Source organism: Drosophila yakuba, chromosome 2L (assembly GCF_016746365.2).
Source record: "Drosophila yakuba strain Tai18E2 chromosome 2L, Prin_Dyak_Tai18E2_2.1, whole genome shotgun sequence".
Taxonomy (NCBI): Eukaryota; Metazoa; Arthropoda; class Insecta; order Diptera; family Drosophilidae; genus Drosophila; species Drosophila yakuba.
In genome coordinates this window covers 12058836-12081752 of record NC_052527.2, presented here as the reverse complement: position 1 = coordinate 12081752, position 22917 = coordinate 12058836, and the positions used below count along the sequence as shown (strand labels likewise).

Sequence of the window (22917 nt, the reverse complement as noted above, 5' to 3'; positions counted from 1 at the left end):
TTATTAATTGAAGAACTGCTACTGAAACGTATATAATTGCCGTTTTATGCAGTGGATGGGGATAATTAACTTGAAAATGTAGACGAATATCCAAAACGGGGCTGATGAGCAACCTACACTTTTTTGTACAGTAAGTTGTTAAGTTAACTAACTGTAAACCTAAATTTTTTAAAACCTTGTTAATAATTTGGTTGTTATATTGAAACTGCAATGCAACTAGTTTGTTATTAACATATTTCTTATATTTATAACAGCATTTTCCGAAGTGCCTTCTCTTTTAAGATCTCACCAAGAGTATTAGACACTTCGCCCAACGCAGACTGATTTTTTTCCCGCTTCATTGCCCACTTCGCTGGGAAATATTTTAATAAATCTGTGTACACGCACACACTCGCAGGGCGGAACAAAAGTTGGCCGTAAAAGAAAAACATATTTTTATTGGCTTTCTCTTCGGCACTTGGAAGTGCAAATACGGCTGCTCGAAAGGGGTTGAAAGCACGGCCACACCCTCGTGAAACAATTTTTCCAGCCCCCCCGCGGTATTATAGGTATACATTTATGTAATTGGAACAGTTCTCGCTTTAATTAAGGGAAAGTGTAAAATGCTTGCGTGACTGGCAAATATTTTGTTTAACTTTTGCCCGGCACTTTTGACTGTTCGACTGCTACGCCCCCTTCTCCCATCGCCCTGTCAACATCTGTTGCCTCATTTTCGCATTCTTTTCGCACTGTGCACTGCAGTTAGCAAACGAAATTTCATTTAAATGCCCAACAGCCCGCAAAGTATGCAACGATTTTGGCCCTATCTTCTTCATTCCTGTGTGCTGCAAGTGTGTGTCCGTCTCTATTTGCATGACTGTGTCTGCGTGGATGTGTGCTAAATGCACTTGTTCTAGATAATTAAAAATGTCATACAGCATTTTTTTTTGTTGCCACCCCTGCTGGCCAAGTTTTTTGCATTTAATTTCGTTCCACGTTAAATATGTTGCTTCTATATTTGGGCACACTTTCGTTGCATACTCTGCGGCGCTCTAGTTACGTATTCATCGCCTGTGCTCGCTCTTGATTTCTGCCTTTGTTATTTGCAGGAATTCTGGGCTTATGCGTGAATAGTTTTTGCTTACACGTCACTTTGAATTTATACATTTTTTGTTGATTTTCTGTGGGCGAATTTTTTCCTTCATTCATGTGTTTATTTTTACCGTGTGCAAATCGGATTTTGTTCGGGTTGTCTTTACACTCGACTGGGTCGTGAGTGTGTGAGTGGAATATGGGATTAAAAAATATATATGCCAATATTATTTTAGACCTTGATGGAAAATGAAAATATATTGTTACAACTTTGTTGCTTTGTAACCTCCGAATCACCGCCCAGTTAGCAGTTGAAACTGCTGAGCAGCCAGAAGACTCTTTCTTGAAATCACGAAAATCCATTTCAACTAGTGAGAAAGTAATTAAGGTTTTTTGCAGCTCAAAAGATCACTCACCTTTAGTTCAGACTCACCCCCTTAACGCATTTGCATAATTATTTCTACCAATGCCACAACCGCAAAGAGAACTTTCCTGAATAGGTCGCAACTATTGGCGAAACACTCAACAAATTGCAGGGAAACTCGAACCGCAGAGTGTAAATATACCCAACCACATATTAAGGCTACCCCCAAACTATTCTCTCATTCTTTGTTGGCAGCTGGCAAATTAATTGAATTGAGGCGGAATGAGCCAGTCGCTCATTTGGCACTCGAAATTAATTCGACTCCCGCCGTTTGGAAGCATTTCAAAATGTAACTCAACACATTTTCCTTATTCTCCAGCTTAGTTTAACATTCAAAACTTTTTGGCGCTTTTCCAAGAACTTAACAACAATTAGGTGCTAAGTGTTTCTGCTTTCATTGCGAATCGGTGGGTTGATAGGTAATACCAACCGTTTTTGGGTAGCAGGTGATCATTTTTTTCATCCGTAATTGAGTACAGAACCTTTCAACACCTCGGCACACAAAAGGGGTTAATCGGTTTCGGTCCTCAACGGGATCCACCCGCAAGTCATTTGCATAATTGTGCCAGAAACACGGGCCAACTGAGGGGTCGCAGGATGTAAGGATACGCCGGTCGCCCACATGACTGCCCTCGAACCCAAGTCGCTTGCAATTAAATTTAATGAGAATTAATGCTTATAAGATTTGACTGGATGCCATATTTTTTCCACTCGGTCGAGTCTCAAAAGCCCAATAGCGTAATTTAAAAAAAATATATCAAAAGCCATTGAAACGGGTCGAAAACATGAAAGTGTAATGCCCTACCTTAAATTGGGATTGTTTGTCGATAAGAAAGCACTGAAGGGGAACTTAACCAAAAATAAACTTAATTTGAAATTGGTATGTAAATAAAAATCTGACTGGTTTTACTTATTCGGCGCAAAAACTTACTTACCATATAAATTAACCAAACACTAGCCGAAAAACTTTCGAAACTTTTAGAGGGAACTTGTGATTTTATATTTCTGATTAATTTCAAGGGGTTGTGACCTTTCAGTGGCCGCGTCCTCTGCCAATTTACAGCTCCTTTCATTATTCATGTTTAAATCCAGCTTCCTGGTGGCCTCCTTTTTGCTGTTTTATCACCAGACCACCGCCCAAAGAAACTTTCGCCGGCCATGGAAAAAGCGCAAAGCGACCGCAAGATAAACGTTAAACAAACTTTATGCAAGCCAAACCAACGGCAAAACATACAGAAGCCCACGAATACAGTAGCCGAAAGTAAAACCCGATAATTTTGCTGTTGCTTTTTAAATAAAATATAAATCAAGCCATGTGTTTTTTATTTATTTCGGGGGAAGGACGTAGAAATGGAGGTGTTCTGAGTGCTCTTTAGGTTACAGCTTGTCACCAGTCCGTCCGTCAGTTGGACAGGAAGGGAAAAAAGAACCGCCGGGCGTTAACTAAGCCAGACTGTCAAACAGTTGGCTTTCCCCACGGTGAGATTTCCCAGCACTTTCCAGCTTTTTCCGAGCACTGATAAATCCCAGTGCTGACAGTTCGTTGACTGCCTTAGCGGCTCCTGTTCGCTCATCTGAGCGATCCCCCTGAGGTGGAAAAACGCAGACAGAGATAGAGCTTCCACTGGCATACGCTGCGTATGCTTGATAAGCATTCCCCAGCTGACATGTTAATTAGGATAGCAGGACAGGCCTTGACGATATTCCGGCCATATTGTGGGCTATGTGGTATGGGGTATGAAGTCTCATTAAAAACCAGCATCGCCGCAGACCGAAAACCATTTTCATAATCAAACAGAAGCGAAAGTCACCGAAACCCAAGGCCGCAGCAGCAGAACAAGTCATGTCAATTGCATTAGAAATTGCATTTAATGAGCACTGCATAGGGGTGCAAATTGTAGGGACAGCTCAAGAGGTGGCAGGGGTGGAGCATTTGGCCGAGCAAATGGCGTAGAAAATGGCGACACTGAGACGCTCGCATTGCAAACAGCAAATAACAAATTGGACGAGAGAGTGAATAGCTGACGTGATTTTCATTTACCTTAAAGTCAAAGTATGACAGTTTTGTGCTTTAATTACCGCAATATCAGTCAATTTCACACACACAGTTATTGATCACATTTAAGTCATTGTCATACAGCGTAAAATATCCAACTGAACTGATTTGCATGCACAAAAGCCAATTTATAATCGCTGCCAGGGAATTCGCATTTTCACATTCATCCATTTGCCGGCCATTGTGTTTCAGCAATTGTCAGTGCATTCTGGGCCATTGAAATGTTAATTTGATTGTTCATCCAAGTATGTGAAACAAATTTGACAAAATTTCTGTTTGCTCTGCGCCTCGGGGATTCATTTGAATTTGTTAAGCCGGCCTCGGAAACCCTTTAATTTGATCGCTGCTATACCAAAGGCAACCAAATCGATTGGCGCTCAATATCGTTCGTTACCACCCACTGTACTTGTATCCAGCTGGGAAAGGGTTCGCAATCTGTTTTGGAAAGACCGCATACCGGGCTCCTTACAAGAGTGGGAAATAAATACTTGATAAACCAGAGATGGGCCATAAATACCCAGAATGCTCAACGAATGGAGAGAGAAGGATATCTTTCCGTTCTGGTCTCCTTTCCTTTTTTATCGCTTCATGGTAATTTAAACACTTCCGGCTTTTCCCTGTTCTTTTACCTTGGGCCCTTGTGTGGCATTAATTTCGCACTCCAGCAATTGGCATATAAATTCGACATTTTTTCGTTTTTTCGGTCCGCACGGTAGCCAGGCCAATTTGCATATGAAATGTGTCTAAATATGGAGATATTTGACAGCCACTTGTGCGCCATATCGGGCAGTCACTTAAGGCGGTCATATGCAAAAATGTAAAGGGAAAATGCACACTGAATTTAAATCTGTTAAGGAAATAAAGAGCCAACGATTCAGTAAAAGTAAACTCAAAGGTTCAGTGTTTAATTTGAGCTTTATTTATTTTTGCAGCAACTGACACAATACACATTTCCAAAACCCATTGAGTTCGAAACAATTCCCAATCATTGCCAGGCGATAATCAGGCGCATGACTCATTGTTATCTGGCAGACAAAGGCGAGTGGCAAATGCCAATCCATTTTCTAAGCGAATTTAGATGCCAGGCTTTGCTGGTCATTGGCTCCTGATTGATTTGCTCCAAAACGTTATTTGATCCGCCTTCATCATGCCTTTATTTAGTCGACGTCTTTAAGGAGTTTACATTTAATTCCCTCATAAAAGATTTTATGAAAGGACCAATAGACTCAAATAAATGGATAATCCATTACGCATACGCACCGTTTGCTAATTACTCGAAACATGTTCTGCAACAATTGAACAACTTGATGAAACTCAAAAAGGAAACTTGGCCCAGCTGAAAGTTTTATGCTTATCCGGCAAGCTGGCAATCTGGCAAGCTGGCAAACTAGTAAGAAGCAAAAGTTGGCAACAACAGATGCAGTTTAAGAAACTGTCGCCGGCTGCTCTTTATTTCGTGATATCCTTTTATACTTACGCCAAGAGCAATTGTCAGGACCGGAATGCTGAAATCAGGTTTAGCTCAAAGTTTTTTGGCAGTCTTTGAGAAGTCGAGGTTAATCTGGAGAAATACATTTAGATTTGCTCAACAACGAAGCTCAAGCGCAATTATGTACAGGCCAAAAAGCAGATATACGAAATAATACCAACTGAATACGATAAGTATGGAACTTAGGCAAAGCATGGCAAAGGAATAGGGAAAGCACAAGGCATCAACAGCATCATCATTAAAGCACAATTATCATCATCATCAACATCAACAAGTCGGGGGAGGATCTTAGCTTGGTCGGGAAAGCTTCATCGGCTGACGGGAAATTGGGGGAAATAAAACACAATCGACATTTTTGTAGTTTTTGTTTTTTTTTTATAGAGAGGGTAGTTTTTCTCCGCTAAGGATTTTCAAAGTTTACTTTTATTTAGAGAAGTTCCTTTAATGATAATCATACTTATGGTTGGTTTTTCATTTTGGTTTTACGTCAATTTAGCTCTTTTGCCTCTTGTTTACTGTGGTTTTGTTAGTAGATGTTTTTAACAGCTAAATACATGTTCGTTATATCATACTATTTGAGTTTCGTGTTTGTTTTCTTCCGGTGTACTCCTTTCTCCCACCTATTCGTGTGGTTTGTTTTTGCATGGCTGCGTTAAAATTCTCTTACTAACTAGTTTTAGCTTTGGTTTTGTTTTTTTCTTTTTCTTTGTCTAAATTATAATTGTTTTGTTTGGTTTGATTTGGTTTCTGGTTTCGCCTTGGTTGTAATTCGGCACCGTGATTTTGTTTGTCTGAGTTCGCAATTCGACAAGTTTAAGAATCAATCATATCATATAAGTTTTAGAATCGTAATCTATATGTCCATATATCTTAATAATAACGTCACTTAATACCCTAAATTGTAACAATAATTTCTTTTTTTTTTTTTGACTGGTAAATAGTACACACATTTAATAAATACACATAGTAATATTTGCCATAAGGCGTATCGTAAATATTGAGTTAATCTTTAATCGATAATATGCTGGTTTGTCCATATATAATTTAAACACTTTCAATGAACTGTAACGTCAACTTAGCGCCTAGACAATCGTGTTCTTTGTATTTGTATTTTTGTATTTACCTAGTTCGACTTTGGCCTGACATCGCTAATGCTCTGCTCAAGGCAGCACGCGGTTATCGCAGCTTTTGGCACATACTGTACTTCTGCCCCTGTGCAATTGTCAACTGTCTTCACTTATCTGCTAGATTCAGTAATTGAGTTCGCGTCGATTCATTTAACTTGCAGTAACTTTTGGTGTAATATTTCTCTTGCATATATATTTATATATTTTTAGATTTCAATAGTTAATATTATTTTTAACATTTATATAATTGCATGTGATAATGCCTAAACTTGCTGGAAAAATTACTAAATTTATCCTCTGCTGAACATTTCCATCATTCCGTCTATCCTTTCACAAATGACCCTCAACATTAATTTTTCTATGGCTTGCATTTTTCTGACTAATTCTTATGCGATTATTAAACGATTATCGATTAAATACTGTCAACGTGTGAGAACACCTTTCGAACGAGCTTTGTCGGTGCCTCAGACCCAGTCGAAACTGTCGGAAAATCGTATGTTATCTAATCGAAGGAAACTTCTCAAGAACATATCCTTATCTATTCGGCGACACTTGTTCAATTTTGGCGACACCCTCACACCCATTTTGCCGGGACTCCGTGCTCGGCTACTCAGCGTGCTTAGTGCTCTCTTGAACGCATGTACAATTCCGCGTGGAACCTAACTGGAACTGGCTAAAAAACGTCAGTTTGAACTGAGTTTGGGGCACAAAACTGAACTGCTCTTGCGTACAAGACTATACATTTATATATTATATATATATATTTATTTATTTAACTTGAACTTCATGCTTTGATTTGAACTTCCAAGCAGACGTAGACACCTGCAGGATATGAAGCATGCAAGTGGGCTCTGGCCACACTGATTGTTTCTCATCCCATGGCGTTCCACCTGTCTGTGAAGTCTGGCAACGCTGCTAGGTCATGGCCAGCCTTCAAGCCTTTTGATTATACTTCACTAAATCATTTCATTTACTTCCCTATATGCCAATTCGTCGTATGAGTATATAATATATCGCGTTATATATGTTTGTTTTGTAACCACCAATACCTTATTTTAGTTTTGTGTGTTTCTTCTGCTCAATTTTGGGATGCAGCTTCTGTGTTTTCGGGTTGGACACACTCTGTTTAGCCCTCGGATGGTCTGATGTTCGATCTTGACGTAGCGGACTGCTACTTTGTGCTGTTTGTCATCCTAATCGTGTTCCATTTCCACGTCGTTTGGTCGCCCAAAAGGTTCGTTGTTGCAACTTGGGCTCCTTCACTTGATTTCCTTACGATTTACCTCTACATCGTAAGCTACTTTGCTCTGATGCATCTTATTCTCTGCGGAACGTCACGTCTCTGTTCATCCATTTGCTTTCTCGGAAATGGCGCCTTACGTTGGCTTTCATCTGCATCGTTTGCTTCTTATTTGTAAGTTTACTTTTCTGCTTGTTGTAACTGGAGTTGCTGTAGACTTTTGCGCGACTTACTTATAATTAGTTTTACGCTCACTGATCAATTTGCTACATTGTTCCTCAACTTAACATTATCATTTAATGTGTTTCTTTTAGTCGCTACATAATTGAAGTGTTTTTCATTAAGATTCTGTTTCATTAATTTTTTTTTTGTAACCTCAGTTTGTCGTTTCACTAATTTGAAGTATGTGTAGGGTTGAATGTATTGTGTGTAAGTGTTTTGATTGTTGTCTTTTTGTCTTCATCTTCTTGTTCATCTTAATGGTGAAAACATATGTTTAACTTATTAATGAGAATCATCGCGATAAGCGGAACTTAGTATTTTATTAACGTAAACTAATAAAATCGTCTTCGCTAGATATTTTTATGACTTCTTTTCAAACAGCTGAACAGCGCCTTGTTTTTTTTGGAACCGCCACTGGGGCTCGCCCGTTAAATATTGTATATAATAGTTATTAATATAATATAGTTTACTCTTGTTCGTTTTGTTTTGTCAAGTCCATTCCGCGTTACGCATATAACATATAAAGTTTCAGCTGACTTTTGTGGATCGCTCTAAAGTTTTCGCTAAGCTGGTTCAACTATGATCCATAAAAATGTTTTTGGGGTCTTCTTTAATAGTTAGTTGTTGTTATATGGTTTTTCAGTGTTTGTGTATGTTGTCTGCGTATATAATAATGTTCCGCTAGTTGATCGTAAACATATTTGTTAAAACTAAATATAATATTTATCATCCTCAAGTAACTACAGCGTCTGCCTTTAAATAGCTCGTTTGCCTAGCATATAACTATAAGTATGTTGTATATAAAATTATAATATCCATATATTCGTATATTCTATATGTTTAATTAAGTAAAACAATTGAATTTCTGTTTGGTTAGCGTTTGCCTGGCTACCAAATAAAAAACCGCTACTCAAAATACGAATCTACTTAAAGAATTAGCCCTTGATCTTGATCGCATTCTTTTGAATGGTGAAAAAGTTTTTCTCTAAACAAAGTATTATCTATTTCGGTCAATTATCCGTTAAGGGTGTAGTTTTTAAGACAAGCTTTGCAGGAGAAACCTTTTATAAAAGTTGGTAGATCTTTTGGTTTCGCATGGGATTCGAGGGCGTTTCTAAGGCTTCTTGTTGACTCTACTGATGATGGGTGGGTTACATTTATCAAGGCGCGTGCCCATCTTCTTGTTTATGACTGATACTGATATGATTGAATTAGCGTTGTCGACTACTGTGTTTTGTTTTGTTTTTGGTTCGGTTTCAGTTTGGTTTCGGTTTGGTTTCGGTTTGGTTCGGGTGGGATTGGATGATGGAATGCGATGTCGATGATAATGTGTGCAAAGAAATACGTAGCGATATAAAAAAGAAACTTCTAAGAATGTATGGCATGCAAAAACGACTAGGAACGATAGCTAGAAAGAACGAAGAGGGATGAACGAGCGAGTAGAGTTGTAGAGAAGTAAAAGAGACGAGCTTAAAACGACGAGAGAGGAACGACGAAAGATCGACAACGATGAGGAGCGCACGATGATGAATCGAGTTCGTGATAAAGTAACGAGTAGCACAAGCTACAGTGCTCGTACTCGTTGTTTTCTGGGTGTTCAGGATTTGTTTTCTCTGTTTTTTTTCTCTGCTTTCGTTTCGGGATGCTAAGTTCACACAGAAGCTTTGGCTGAAGTTCGCTGCTTCCACTACGCAGCGAATTTTGATTATTTTTATTGAGATGAGATTGTAAGAGTGTGGGCATAATTTTCACAACTTAAGCCTAGATCGAACTCATACCAAGCAACACGCGGACCGGCTGTCCTTCGCCCCTCAGTGCCACCTCCTGCGGCGATAGGTCACCTGTTCGTTGACCAGCTGCCAGAACTTGGCATTTAGCCAAAGCACGAACAGGAGCAGCTGCATCAGCAGCGGCCACTGCTGCAGCTCGTGCCGCGTCCTTCGCACCAGTTGCTGCAGTCGGCGAACGCTCCGCTTTCCCCCGCCGCCCAGCGATCGATCTTCTGGCGGCTCATAGCTCAAGTTGTAGTTGTAATAGTAGTAGTAGTTGTTGTTGTAGTGCTGCATCTCTACCGGCACCAGATCCGGGGATTCACCCGAATCCCGTCCCGAAACTTGGCTGCTACATCGGCTAGGGGTCTCTAATTGCTGGTTATGTTGAGACTGTGCCTCAAAGGTGTATGGATTGGTTTCGCTTCTAGTTGCTGATGTTGTTGTTGTTGTTGTTGTTGTGGTATGAGTCGTGGAATGGGTTGCATTATTATTGTTTGGCTGGTTATCATAGTTATGGCGGTATTTCTGTGGTTTACGATAATATTACATAATAACGCATTTGCCCTTTTCGGCCCACGGATTGTTCTTCTTATCCGGCGCATTGATCAACGGATCATTTTTCTCGTTCTCCTCGATGAACGAGCGCATTCTGAAAAGAAATTTGTTAATTAATTCGATGTTTCATTCATTTCTTTCGTGTATTTTGATCCATTCAGTAAATACATTTGCCAGTTAAAGAAAACTATTTAAAGGTTCTTTTAATCAAATCTTATACCCTTAAACTCGACACAACCTTAAAGAGCAGTTTATATATATGGTCCCACTTCGCTCACCTTTACCATAAAACTTTACTGAGCTGCAGCAATTTAATTTGATAATCTCGTTCTTTAAAGCTCATAAAATGTGTAAGCTGCTGGGGAGGCTGGTCTTTGTTAGAAATCATTTTAAAGGTACGAGTATAAATACAAAAAGGGACTTCCATCCGCACTTAAAGCTAAGCGAACATAAACTTGTAAATACCCCACTTTTGGAGGGGAAAGGGTCTGGATTCGGTTTATCATGGCAGAGGACAGCAGATTTTATGTTAATCCACACGCAGATGGACATTAAAATGTTTGAACAGTTTGCACGCGCCAAGGAAACTAACATTTCAAAAGCTCCTTTCCGCTTTCTTCGTCGCTCGCCAAAATATTCGCATATAAATTTGGACATTGTTGTTTTTATTTTTGTTGTAATACGCTTATCCTTTGGGCCATAAAAATGGTGGCCCGGTCGTTTGCATTAGTCCCTTATTTTATTCGCTCTGTCTGACTGCCTGTCTTCTTCCACTTCTTGTGTTTATCTATTTCTACTTCGTTTTCCCTGCTGCTCCTCAAGACAACACATTTCGTTCTTTTCCCTTGCCTTGAATTTTCTTTTTTATTTTGCAATATTTGCAAGAATTTATTTATTTAAAGGGAGTGTTTGCGAGGAGCGGAAAGCAGCTTGAAGGCACTCGCTTTGGCAGCCAAGAAATAGACAGTTTGAGAGACAGTCGACTGGGAATGAGTTTTGCATTTCAATTTGTTAGTTCCGTATCTTCTCGTCTCCTGCTTTTAACTTTTTTTTTCGTAAGTCCCTCAACCGGAAAATCTACTTCATTGTTCTCTTGTTAATAAGACTTTTTGGGAAGTTCGCGAATTAAAAGAGCAGAAATAATGCTTGCTGCGCCTGCAGAAACTTTCCTGTAGAAAATTCCTGGGCATTTAGCATAAATTTGTAAAATGCATATTAAGTTAATCCAATTTAGCTGCCTTACTAAATGAATGCACAGCAACTATTATTGTAATACTTAACTTCAAAAAAGTATTTATTTATCGGAAACAGTTTGCTTTAGTTTCGATTCAAAGGTCGATTGAATACCACACTTCATAGAAATGATTTCTTTTGTGCTGGTGAAATCTTATTCGATCAGAGAAAGCAAAAAGCTGTGGGCACTTTTCGCATTCCCAATCCCAGTAAATAAATACTTTGATTGCCCATTTGCCTTGGTTGCTTTCTGCACTTTCCGGCAAACAAATTGCATATTCCAGAAGCGACAGCCATTTGTGGCTTTATTTATCGGACAAATGTTTTCTTTTGGCTTCTTGACCAAATCCTGCAGATGTTCCTTCCCTCTAAACTTTCCTTTCCACTTCGAAGGCATTAAGTAAAATGTATTTGTGTGTGCGCTTTCATTTGACCGCAAAATTTCTTAAAACATTGTGGGGTTACTTTGATGTCGTGTTTGTTCGATTAAATCAAATAATTTGCATTGCATGTGGCATGTGGCGAGGTGTTTAGATGTTTGCCATCAGTAGTTCTGATTGTTCCAAACAACCCCGTTTCCCTGATGCCTCCTGCCTGGATCTCAATTATCGCATGCCAGGGTGTGCAGGTGGGCTCCGCCCCTCGTGTAATTGTGGGCGTGGCATGCATGCATAATTTAACTTAACAAGACCATGTCGTCGGCAGCGATGTCCTTGTTACACCGGTGTCGTTATCCCCATGCCAGTGCTCTGGATTTTCTCTATTTCCTTGCTCATTTTCCGCATCAACAGAGCAAAAGGCAATGTCATGCCAGCGGTTGGGGATACACTCGTATGTCCCATGAAGGACTGCCTAAAACAATGCCCCCCTTCCCATTTTCCTTTCTATTCGTTCTGGCTAATGGGCTTATGACTTTGCGGTTTCAGGCCGTGCAACCGGGAAAACTCACAGCACACATACAGACACACTTGGAGAAAAGCAAAAATGAAAATCCACTGAGCTTAGGAAATATTCTTGTAGGTTCTCTGCCGCTTTCTCTGCTCTTTTTTAAGGGTAAACAAAGGCCAAGGGTTTTCTGGCGTTCGAGATTCGACTCGGCAGTCAAGGCCAGGTCGAAGCGCAGTAAACAAAGTTGTTATGATGACGTTGGATATTTGGCAGCCGAAAAGTAAATTTGGAAAATACCTAGGGATCCGGGGCCTTCTGCCGACCCAAGGTTACATAGACTCCAGCCTGGCTCTTATCATTAAACCCTTTTAGTAAGCGTGTTGCTGAGCATGCATTTTTAATGAGAGTATCAAAGCGGATTGAAAAGGGCATGGAACAATGACATGGGACCCCTGGAATATCTGGTGTACGTATTCAGATCAAAAAGACGCAAAAATGAAGTAGAAGCAATTAAAATTTATTGCCATCATAGGGGCTTCTCTAACTTTGGTAGAAGCCAAGAAAGAGTCTAGAGTTTCGCTCTTGAGTTCTCCTTTTACCTTCGGGCTGCTTAGACCCACAAGTGCATGACATCATTAGCATCTGTGATGAGTTTCCCTTGTTTTGGAGAACTTTTCTCATAACCCAAGTAGGTAATGGGAATGTAAGTAAAAGTAGACGGAATGCCACAGGGACATAAAAACTTTTATTCGTCATCTGCATTTAATTTGAGTGCCTTTGCCGAACATCGTGCCTTTGCAAAAACACAAGTCGATTGCCTCTCAAACTGCCATTCAGCGGCGAACACATTGAAAACTAATTCAGCAACCGTTAATTTAATATTTTGACCGCAAGACCATAGTCGTTCCCCATCAGGTCTGTAGCCCCTTTTACTAACCACAAAACCACATGGCCATGTGGACCATGCTGGGCTTTTATGTCCTAATTGAAATGCCTCCCATTCCCCATTCTGCTATCACATGTACATATTTCCTGGGCGGCATTAAGCTCACAACTGAATAATTGCTAGAGCCCGGAATGAAAAGTCATTTGGGCGCACTTCCCGACAAACTTTTGCTTTTAGGGTTAGGCGATTGATGTTCTGTGGCAAGTAACAATGAAATCCGAACAAAGGGCAGCAGAAGGTCGAGTCACAAACGTCAAAAGATGATGGAAATTAAATAATAATTGAAATCGGCGAATGTGTGCATTAGGAGAAATTAAATATTAATTGATCCAATAATGCTTTGATACGATAAAAAAGTGTAATTTAATGCACTAAATGTATTTAACTTTGTATTAGATGTACATACATTCTCGAAGGGAATTGGAATCAAGCCCTAATTGACAGAAAACCAGCCACCGTTTTCCGATTGGCGTTGAACCGAAATTAAATGTACGTTAAATTCATGCTGATGGTTTCGATTAATGAAGTAATTTGTGTTATACATCTCCCAGCAATAATGCCGATTTTAGGGTCTAGCTAACCCACATCAATCCAGGACCAGCGGAACGAGAGACACGCGCACAATCTATAATTAAATGCGAAAGCAACATTTGGTATTCCCGCCCCCTTTCGCCCGAAATCAACCAAGCAATCATTTACCTTTGAAAGTCTCTACCTTTTCCGGCCTGCCAGCTGCACAAAACAAAACATAAGCACGATGTAAATGTTGATTTATGACTGCCACATGCACACGCAAATGCCACTGTGCGTATACGTAATCACACGCTATCTTAAGCGCCCGAAAGCATGCTACAAAAAGCATTATTTATCGATGGCAACCGCAGCAGCAGCAGAAACAGAAGCCGGTCGTATTTGAAAGCAGATAGCTTAGATCCAGCAGCTTAGAAATTAGAATTGCCTGCTTTTCCGAGAGCCCAGAGCTCACCTCAGCCCAAAACCCAAACCCCAAAAAAAGCCCAAACTCTGTCACAACTCCCACATACATTTCATATTCAGCTTGGGTAAACAAATGCGTCAGCCACATGTCAATTTGCATCTGCTTGTGTTTTCCTCCCTCTGCTCGCCTTTGAGTCCCAGACCCTCGATTCAATTCGCTTGGCACACATTGTTTATCTTTGCCAAGCATGTGACAGAAATGAAAAGCTTCAAATTTCATTTGAAGCCTATTATAATTGTTAACACACCACGAACGGTGGGGGATATCCGAAAACATTCCTAGTGCTCTGCCCTTCCATCAGGTACCCATTATATTACTTTCAAATTATATGAATGGGGAATATACTCAAGGTACAGGGTTGAAATTCCTATCCATTATATTACTTTCCAATTAAATGAATTGGGAATATATTAAGTTACAGGGTTGAAACTCATATACTCTGATACATATTTTGGATTCTGAACTGCAAAGGAAATAAAACTAACTGAAAATAATTTCATTTTTGAGTCTCATAATAGAAATAGTATATTCATGTCCTCGGCTAGTTTTCATACACTCATATTTAGCAAGTGTTTCTTCGCACGACCTTCGCCATAAACTAATTTCTAGCTCATTTCACCCTTTTACACACAAACACACATATGCACATTCTCATCAGGATAAGGGTGTGTGTGTGTGTGTGTGTGTCGCGGCCTTCTGCTAAATTTAGCACACTTTTAAGCGCCACAGCAAGAAAAACAGAATTCCAGCGCCGAAGAAACGCAAATGGCACTTAAAAGCCAGCAGACAAAACTTTGAGGGTCTTCCTACCATACATACATATAATATTTACATATGTATATATGTACATACGTGCCTGTTTTGGTATCTGTAAGCCAGCATGCTCTTGTACTCTTTCAGCTAATTGCATTTTAATGCGCATTATTTAGCTGCCCATTGCATATTTCTCAGGTGCTTGCAACACAGAAATATGCATAAAATTCCGCTGTCGTTGTTTGTTCTTCTATTTAGCATAAATAAATTGCATGTGGGATATGCAAATTCGCCGTTGTAACACGCTAAATGGATGTGGATGCATTTTATTAGGTAAGCTGTGTGCGAGATTTGCATACCTAAGATGAGGTGAAATAGGAGGTTTCTGCCAGGTGTGCACAAATCATGCTGAGCTATATTAAAACGCGTGTAAATATATGATGGACATTCACTCAGATCAGTAGTCTAGTTTTAAACATTTAAAATCCACAAAATGGACTTTAATAAAACGAACTTGAGGCAAACTGCAAGTCACGACTGCTTTCCAGAGGTGGAAAGAACTCAATCAGAATCACAAAACACCGAATTGTGCAGTGAATTGCTAAACGCCAAGTCAAGAATGAACAACTGTTAGCAGATGTTTGACTAACTGGGTCTTTGTTTGCACTCACAATTGCTGAGAAAGTGAGCAGGGCATTTCGTGAGCTTCGCCTAAACCAAACTGACATAGACACCGAAATGCACAAAACGCTAATCGTTCGGCCGAAAGGATGCCCCCTACCTGGTCCACTCAATAAGGGGTATCCGTTTTCGCCTTTCCCCTTGCATTTGCTCCACTAACAAACAGCTCTATTATGCACTAGCCGACATCCAAGCCCCTGTCGTCTCCATTTCTGGCCTACCACAAAAGTGTCCTCGGCATTTTCTTAACCATTTCCTTGGCTCGCTGGCATTCTTTTGGCCCCCAGGCTCAGTCTCAGTCTCAGCCTCAGCCACCACTGCCTTTTCATGAATAACAAATCAGGCTAAAAGACAAAATCTTCCCCACACCCGTGCCCGAACCCGTCGTGCCCCACATTCTGCCGCCGGATTGTAGGATCCGTAGGATTCCGGAGGTCGGGGTCCATAGCCTGAACGGGCAAAAGCCGCAAGTTCTATGCATAGAAAACTACGCCGAGCACGATGACGAGGATGAAAGCCTTAAAAACAAAAAGCAGCAAGAGCAAAAAAAGGATGTTTAGCATTGGGGGAGATGGTTGCACTGGGCATGGGAATGGCTGGCGGCTGGAAAGGGCTCGGCCGGTCCACTTTCGTTGAATTGAAAAGAAATTGTGCAAAAAACACTTGTGCCACAGAGCTCTTCTCAGCTTTCGGCTTTCGATTCAGAGTTCTCAACGTAGTCGTCAAGTGTTTGTCAAAGTTTGCCCCAGGTTAGGCCATGGAATTGTAGCCCGTTTTTGTTCATTTCAAAAGTAGCAAATCAAATGACGTGTGACAAGTGCGGTCCGCAAGGATATTTATGCGAAAAGCAACTCTGAATAGGCGCACTGACAAATAACTGGCTCAACTGGCAAGGCCACCTTGGCGCATATACATAAATAAGAGGATAAAGAGTCAACAACATCGATAGAAAAACAATTTCCTGTGGTGAGCAGAGGAAAGGTAACTTTAAGGAAAAATAGTACAATTTCGTCTTTTATGATTTCGAGTTTTATGCATCGAACTGAGAAGTTTTCTGAACATGCACATGATTAGAAACTCATCAATTTTAATTACTAGATGCATTCATGTAGATGTAGATGGAATTCATTTTGTCTTATTTAAGATATGTCGTAATTAAGTCATTCATGAATTTACCAGCTTGGGAATAAGAAATAAATAATGATTGAATTATAACCCTCTCGAATTTCACAGAACTGCTCAAACTGAAACTTGACATGCAATTTCACTTAAATTGCGCCCACTTCTCCGCGCAATTTTCCAGGTGAAATTCGATTCAGGGCAGAGGGAAAACAGAAATCAATGGCAAATGGCAAATGGTAAATGGAAACAGGCAAAGCTCAACTCGCACGTATTTTATGTGTCGACTGGAGAAGACAGACTTAAGTTGAGTGCGGAGTAAAGGAATATTTTGCATTTTCCTCCTACCAATCGCACGACCACAAGCCGACTTAACTCAAAGTGTGCAGAAATCGAAAACACTGAAACTGAAATGCTAAGCATACGTGTGTGTATATATCTGAGAGCAGTTTGCTTATTTACCATTCCCGGCACGCACAATTTTGTGGGGCGATGTTTGTGGAAGGGGATTCGATTTTAAGAGAGCTTAAATACATAATACCTGGGCTCACTGCGATAATTACAGATCGGATGGCTTCTAGATATGTACGTACACATGGCCCGGGAAAGGCGGGTAATGCAAATGCATAATGCTCGTCTGCTGATGAAGTGAATGCTGAGGCGGAAATTTAATGCCAGAAATTGCAAATTTCCTGCTATCAAAAACTTGTCGAGCGGCGTGGAAGGAAGCTCTCTGCCTCCATCCAGCACCCGAATACCCAAGCCACTTCACAAGTACGTGTGTGTTGGATGCAAAAATGGTTAACACAGTGTTTTGGTTGTCCCCGTTTCGGTTGTTATGTGTATTTGCATATTTGATTTGCCAGTTTCGAGCAAAGCCAGTTTTGCTGCTGCAACCAGATTTGGCCTCCACTTTCAACACATTCTGTGTCTTTGCCACACATGTCATACACTTTTGGGAACAGTTGAAAATGAATCTCATTTCGGTGCCCCAAACTACGGCGTCTTCAACACATGCAAATCAGAGAAACTTAAGAAAACTTGATCCTCTAGTTTGAATAAATATGTTGAATAATATATTGAGAAAGGATTTCGAATTGTACCATATATGCACGAGCCATTTCAAGAAAATGACTAAACTAATATATAACTAAATATCTAGTCTAGTGATAAACAGTTTTTCCGCACATTACTGACAAAGATTAAGCTTTGACAAAAAGATTGGACAATAATCAAATAATGACAAATGGCATGAGCTGTGGTATACTATGAAACAATATGAAGTAGATTTTTGGCTTTATGTACTTTCAGGCCAAAGCCTGTCGCTGACTGATTAATTGATGCGGAAAAAAAGATGGCCAAGTCAGCGAAAAAGACGTGATTGATAGTTTAAGTTGAGTTTAATGAGGCCTGAAGCCCACAGAAAGCCAAGTTTGTTATTTGGGGCTTAGCAGCCGCCACTTCCGCAGCATATCCTTAACCACACAATCTCTTTTCAGACACTTCGCTTCAGAAATTCTGCTTCGTGAGTCACGCACTTGGTTTATTAATATTTATACACATTTAATCGGCACGCGAAACTTAATTAAACTTTGCGCACTGCTTTTTACCCGACCTCCTAAACCATCAAGCCCGCCAATAAAAAAAAAAGAAAAAGGATGAGCATTGCATGGGTAGTCATGACAAATTGCCTGCGAGGATGTCGAAGGATTTCGAAGGATGTGTGGGTGGTGTAAGTGTGTGTGGGTGGACGGTATGTCCAGAGCAAAAAGCAATTTGCAAGCTAAATGATGATGGTTTCCCGCACTTTGTTATGCAATTTTTAGCAGCCCAGCTTGCTGCTCTTTTAAATGCAAATTCTCCGCAGCGACAATTAATTCTGTCCCTCGTTTTGGTTAGCAAAACTGTGTGTGTGAGTGTGTGTGTGAGTTGTGTGTGTGTCAGCCCAATATCCGCCGAAAACTAGGCTACAATTTGTTTGGCCCGAAGCCGAAAGTTGTTACAGTTTGATGGGACATCATCAATTAACTGCGCACAGAACTGTACTTCCCATCCACAACACTGCTCGAAAGGGGGTGGTACTTTAGTGGCGGGTGGCTAGAAAAGGGTGGTGGCCATCATTTCTGACATCCTGCGGTTTTCACCCAATGGTCAATTGCGAACGAGGATACAAAGTTGTTGCTCTGTTGCTCTGCACGCTTGAAAAGTTTGCCGTATCCTTTTAGCGTTAACTGTACTTTTTTGTTAGTTAGTTGTCGCTGCTCTCAACTCGCTCTCACCCAGTTGCAATTCCTGTTGTTGTTGCGCTCTAATTCGCCGTTAAGTGGCTTTTGGACATTTGTTGCGAAACTTTTCTCCTTCCATTCCATTCCCTTCCCTTTCCTTTCCAACCCCTTACCGCCATCGTCTTCTGTGGCTAGTGTTTTTTCATTGTCGATGTCGATACTTCTAGCTGCGGTTTTTCCCCGCAGCCAGTGTTGGTAAGCGACAGCAGGTTAAGTCCTGTCGCGGTAGCCTAATGAGTGCCGTGTGGTCACGAAGGAAAGAAAGGAAGTTAGGGTGGACCATGGCACGAAGTGCTTTAAGTGCCGGCATCTAAGGGACTCCAAAAAAACTTCGACACAAGACCTCTCGCAAATTGGCTTTCAATTGTCAAAATCTAGCTGAAGTGCAAAGCGGTGGGAATTAGTTTTTGGCCTTTGTTTAAACATCTGGTAAATGGTTTCAAAAAAAAGAAATTCTAACTTTTCGGAAGCTACCTTTGAAAGGAATGCTCGAAGCTATGAAAACATGAAAAATAAGCTTATATTTTTGTACACATATGAATTGTAAATTCATTCAGGTGTTTGTAAGGTAATGAATACATTTTCACTGTTCAATCAAATAGCGTAGATATTTATGAGTATAAATAAATATACAAATTCAATACACTTTTTCTCATCATTTTTGTGCGCCACAAATAAATAGACAAAACATTGTTTGTTTAAGATTTTTGGATTTTTGGTTTTTTCCAACTCATGCGTGCGTCGGCATTTTTTTGCGTTCCCTATATGGAAAGCAATTCCCTCGCTTTATCTGCAATCACAATCTCGATTTGATGACCATTTCGCTGCATAAATAAACCAATAATTTAATTTTAAGCCCACATTGGCGCTGAAGCACCTGGGTGCGGCGGAAACAAAGCGATTTTATCCATGGGCCATGAAGCCCAAATGGCCATCATGGAGCACACACATGTGCTCGAATCTGTTGTGTATCTGTGTGTAGCTACACTGAGCCAAAATTAATCGTGTAATTCTTGCAAAGAAATTCTAGGCACAAGTAGAAATGCTCAGTGCTAAAAGCATTTGGTGCTGAGGTGTGCTAGTAAGGGAGTCATCTAACTTTCTTGTGGTTTTTCTCAGTGTGGTCGTAATACCACCTACCGACCAGGAAACATACGTGTTTTTGGAGAGAGACGCTGTCTCATTGTTATGGACAATGATGCAGGAAGATAGCCAGAGATTTTATGGCGCACATTTCATGTGCAAAAAGTATCCAAGGAGACGCCATCGCTGGGGAAAAGTTGTTTTAATTACAGGAACATGGCGCACTCATGAAACTCAGACGGAGGCGGAACGTCTTGCCATTTCAGCTGCTCCTAATAACCGGCTGACACTCTTCCCTGCATGAATGCATGGCTCTGAGTGTTGAGTGTGTGTGTGTGAGGGAGAGGTCCTGGTCGAGTACAGTCACCGACAAAAGGCTCTCGACGTGACTGTCCACCATTACGTATGCAAAATTTAATTTCGCAAATGAAAACGGGGACGAGCGGGCAGGAAAGCCGTGGAAAAGTGGCACGCTGAGGCAGCCCCGACAGTCGCAGTCACACTTGCAGTCACATTTGCAGTCACAGTGACTGCCAAAAGTCATGCCTTGCACTTAAAATTAAAATCACCAACCTCTTGTTCGCTCGTTCATTGTCCGCCAGCAACTTTCCCCCATTCCTTTCACTCATCTGCTCATCTTTCCCAGCCAGACACAATTTAACAAATTAAAAAAAATGGAAGACCTAAAGGATTGAGGGCTGGCGTGAAGAAAGGATGCTGGCAAACAGGAAGGGACAGAGCAGTGAAACGACCATGACCAAGAGATTTGCCAGCCGAGGCGGGAAATATGCAAAGTCCTTTGGGGAATTGCCCATAAAAAGCTCATCTAAGTTCTGATCTGTGAGAAGGAAAATAGGGGAATCGCATGATGTCGTTTGATGGTAAATTAAAGTTTAAAGTTTGATTAAGCACAAAGTTTGTGCAGCTTAGACTGCCTCTGTGAGTGAGTTGTAGACAGTTGCTCACTAACAATTATTCACTTATAACTTTGGTTCTTCGGGATCTCCAAACTTACTCAGCACAAGCGAGGCGAAATTAAATCGATTCAAAAAAACTTACCTGGAAAGAAATAAAAACAAATATTAGACACTTTATAAAGGACATCTATTACCGAACTTATTAGGTTATAATTTATTAAAACAGTTCCTCAATGATTATTTATAAGGTTACAAGCAGACATCCTTAGTCATCTGCCATCGAATACATTCCCGCAGTTAGGATCTCGACCACTACACATCATGTATTCTGGCAGTTTTCCGCCAAAAAAAAAGAAAAAGTGGAGCAACCGGGCCAAGAGAATTCCCCAGACAGTCGAAGGAGCAAAAACATTTCGACCTTTCCGCTATATAGCTATATATAGAATGTTAGCATAGATGGCCGTGGGATTTGCAGAAGGACGTGCATGATTCATTCGATCGGGGACACGGAGCCAATGCTTTAATACGGTATTAAGTCATTTCATTTATTATTTAAGCCGCGAACTGTGGGCTGTCAAAAATGCAATCGCCGTGGAGCGGGAAAGTGGCAGCCAAAATGGTGGCAAGGCTCGGCAGCTTGCAGCAAAATTCAATTACGACCTCGATGGCAGCCAACAGTCGGCGGGGCTAACGAGACGTAACCGTTGTTTGCCCATAAATTGTTTGTAGTTATGTCAATAATGTGTGCTGGCATCGCTGATGCGAAAGCGGATGCGGATGTGAATGCGGATGCCGATGCTAGAACACACGGCAGCCGTCGGTTTTTTTTTTTTTGTAACTTTGCCCCCATGTGTCAATGGGGAAAATGCGCGCAATAAAAAAAATGGAAACGCCAAAGCATCGTCATTTTCCAGGACAATTCAGGAGCGAAGAGGCCCCAGCATCTCCCGTCTCCCATCGTCTCCCCTCGTTACATGTGTTCATAATTTCTGTTTTTATTAACAGCAGCAAAAAGCTGACAGTCGCTGCAGAACAACAAAAGGCAACAACAGCAGAAACAGCAAGAAAAGCAATAATATTGTACAAATAATGCCATAAATATTTGAAATGCCAGGCGCTGAGCGCGAGGGTAGATCCTGATGTTTCTGAATAAGTATTGCAACAGAGATATTAAGGCATATAAATATGCTTAGACAGCTTAAGTCAAGAAGACGTGCTGCTTGGTATTTATTTAAAGTTTTTTATATATTTTTAATAATTTAGTTCCCATATATATTAGCCAGTTCGAGTGAAATACTCTGTATTTGGTGATTAACTGAAAGCCTGAATGTGCCCACTTTTCCAATAATCAACTACATTGAGTCTACAATGGCAGATGGAAAACAAAACCAACTTTAATGCAAAACGACAATGCTGCTGGAGCGGCGGTCGTCATCTTTATGGCCAACATTACAGCCATCTTGTCCCTCGGGCCAATTGTTCAATCATTGGGCTAATCAACGGTAGATAATGGCGAGGGAATGCGAAGGCAGCAACGAGGGGGCGGTAATTGCAGCTTGTAGTTGGAGGGCGTGGCCTTCGTTGGCAGGGTTTTCTCATTAGACAAATGCTTAATTGGCTTCTGCTGCTCCTCTGCTTAAATGCGATGGAGGAGCGAAGAACGAGCAGTTCTGAAATTTCTTGGGGGAGCTAATTGGATGTTTTTGGCTGATCATTGTAGCTGGCTTGATGCACTTGTGTCTGCCACAAAATTCCGCTCGGAATTGACTTTTGTGGCGAGTGAAACGCGTGCCGCAACTAATGCACTTGCCTTCGCATAGCGCCACACGATAGCATATACGTTAGAATTTCCTTTGAGACTCAGACATTCTTAGCATTCTTAGCTGCAACTAAGCATTTCGCAGCAAATAGAGTTGAGATGTTGTCCTCGAAGAAATGTATAAAGGTGTATACATTTGAAGCACACATGCAGCCTTCATATATCTTTTGCGCTAAAAGACAGTATAGACATATATAGATGTAACTGCTAAGTGCATTTTGTTTATAAACGATGAAATAG

At 40.7% G+C, this 22917-nt stretch overlaps 2 protein-coding genes across 3 annotated transcripts in view; both read right to left on the bottom strand.

The window, feature by feature from the left end:
* Positions 1 to 9292: 9292 nt before the first annotated feature.
* LOC120320430 lies at positions 9293 to 9695 on the bottom strand. Its single transcript, XM_043206884.1, has one exon. It carries the CDS (start codon positions 9693 to 9695, stop codon positions 9441 to 9443), a length of 255 nt encoding a protein of 84 aa, XP_043062819.1. The 3' UTR covers positions 9293 to 9440.
* A 152-nt stretch (positions 9696 to 9847) lies between these two features.
* The window catches only part of LOC6527840 (guanine nucleotide-binding protein subunit gamma-e), a 34833-nt gene continuing 21763 nt past the window's right edge, over positions 9848 to 22917 (bottom strand). For both annotated transcript variants that reach the window (XM_015199149.3, XM_015199150.3), the window contains exon 3: positions 9848 to 10050. In XM_015199149.3, coding sequence (XP_015054635.1) covers positions 9945 to 10050 — 106 coding nt within the window. In that variant the 3' untranslated portion in view covers positions 9848 to 9944. The remainder of the gene's footprint in view (positions 10051 to 22917) is intronic.

Bases quoted from the DNA above. Each gene is read 5' to 3' on its own strand.
- LOC120320430 (XM_043206884.1), bottom strand. From the start codon at position 9,695: ATGCAGCACTACAACAACAACTACTACTACTATTACAACTACAACTTG.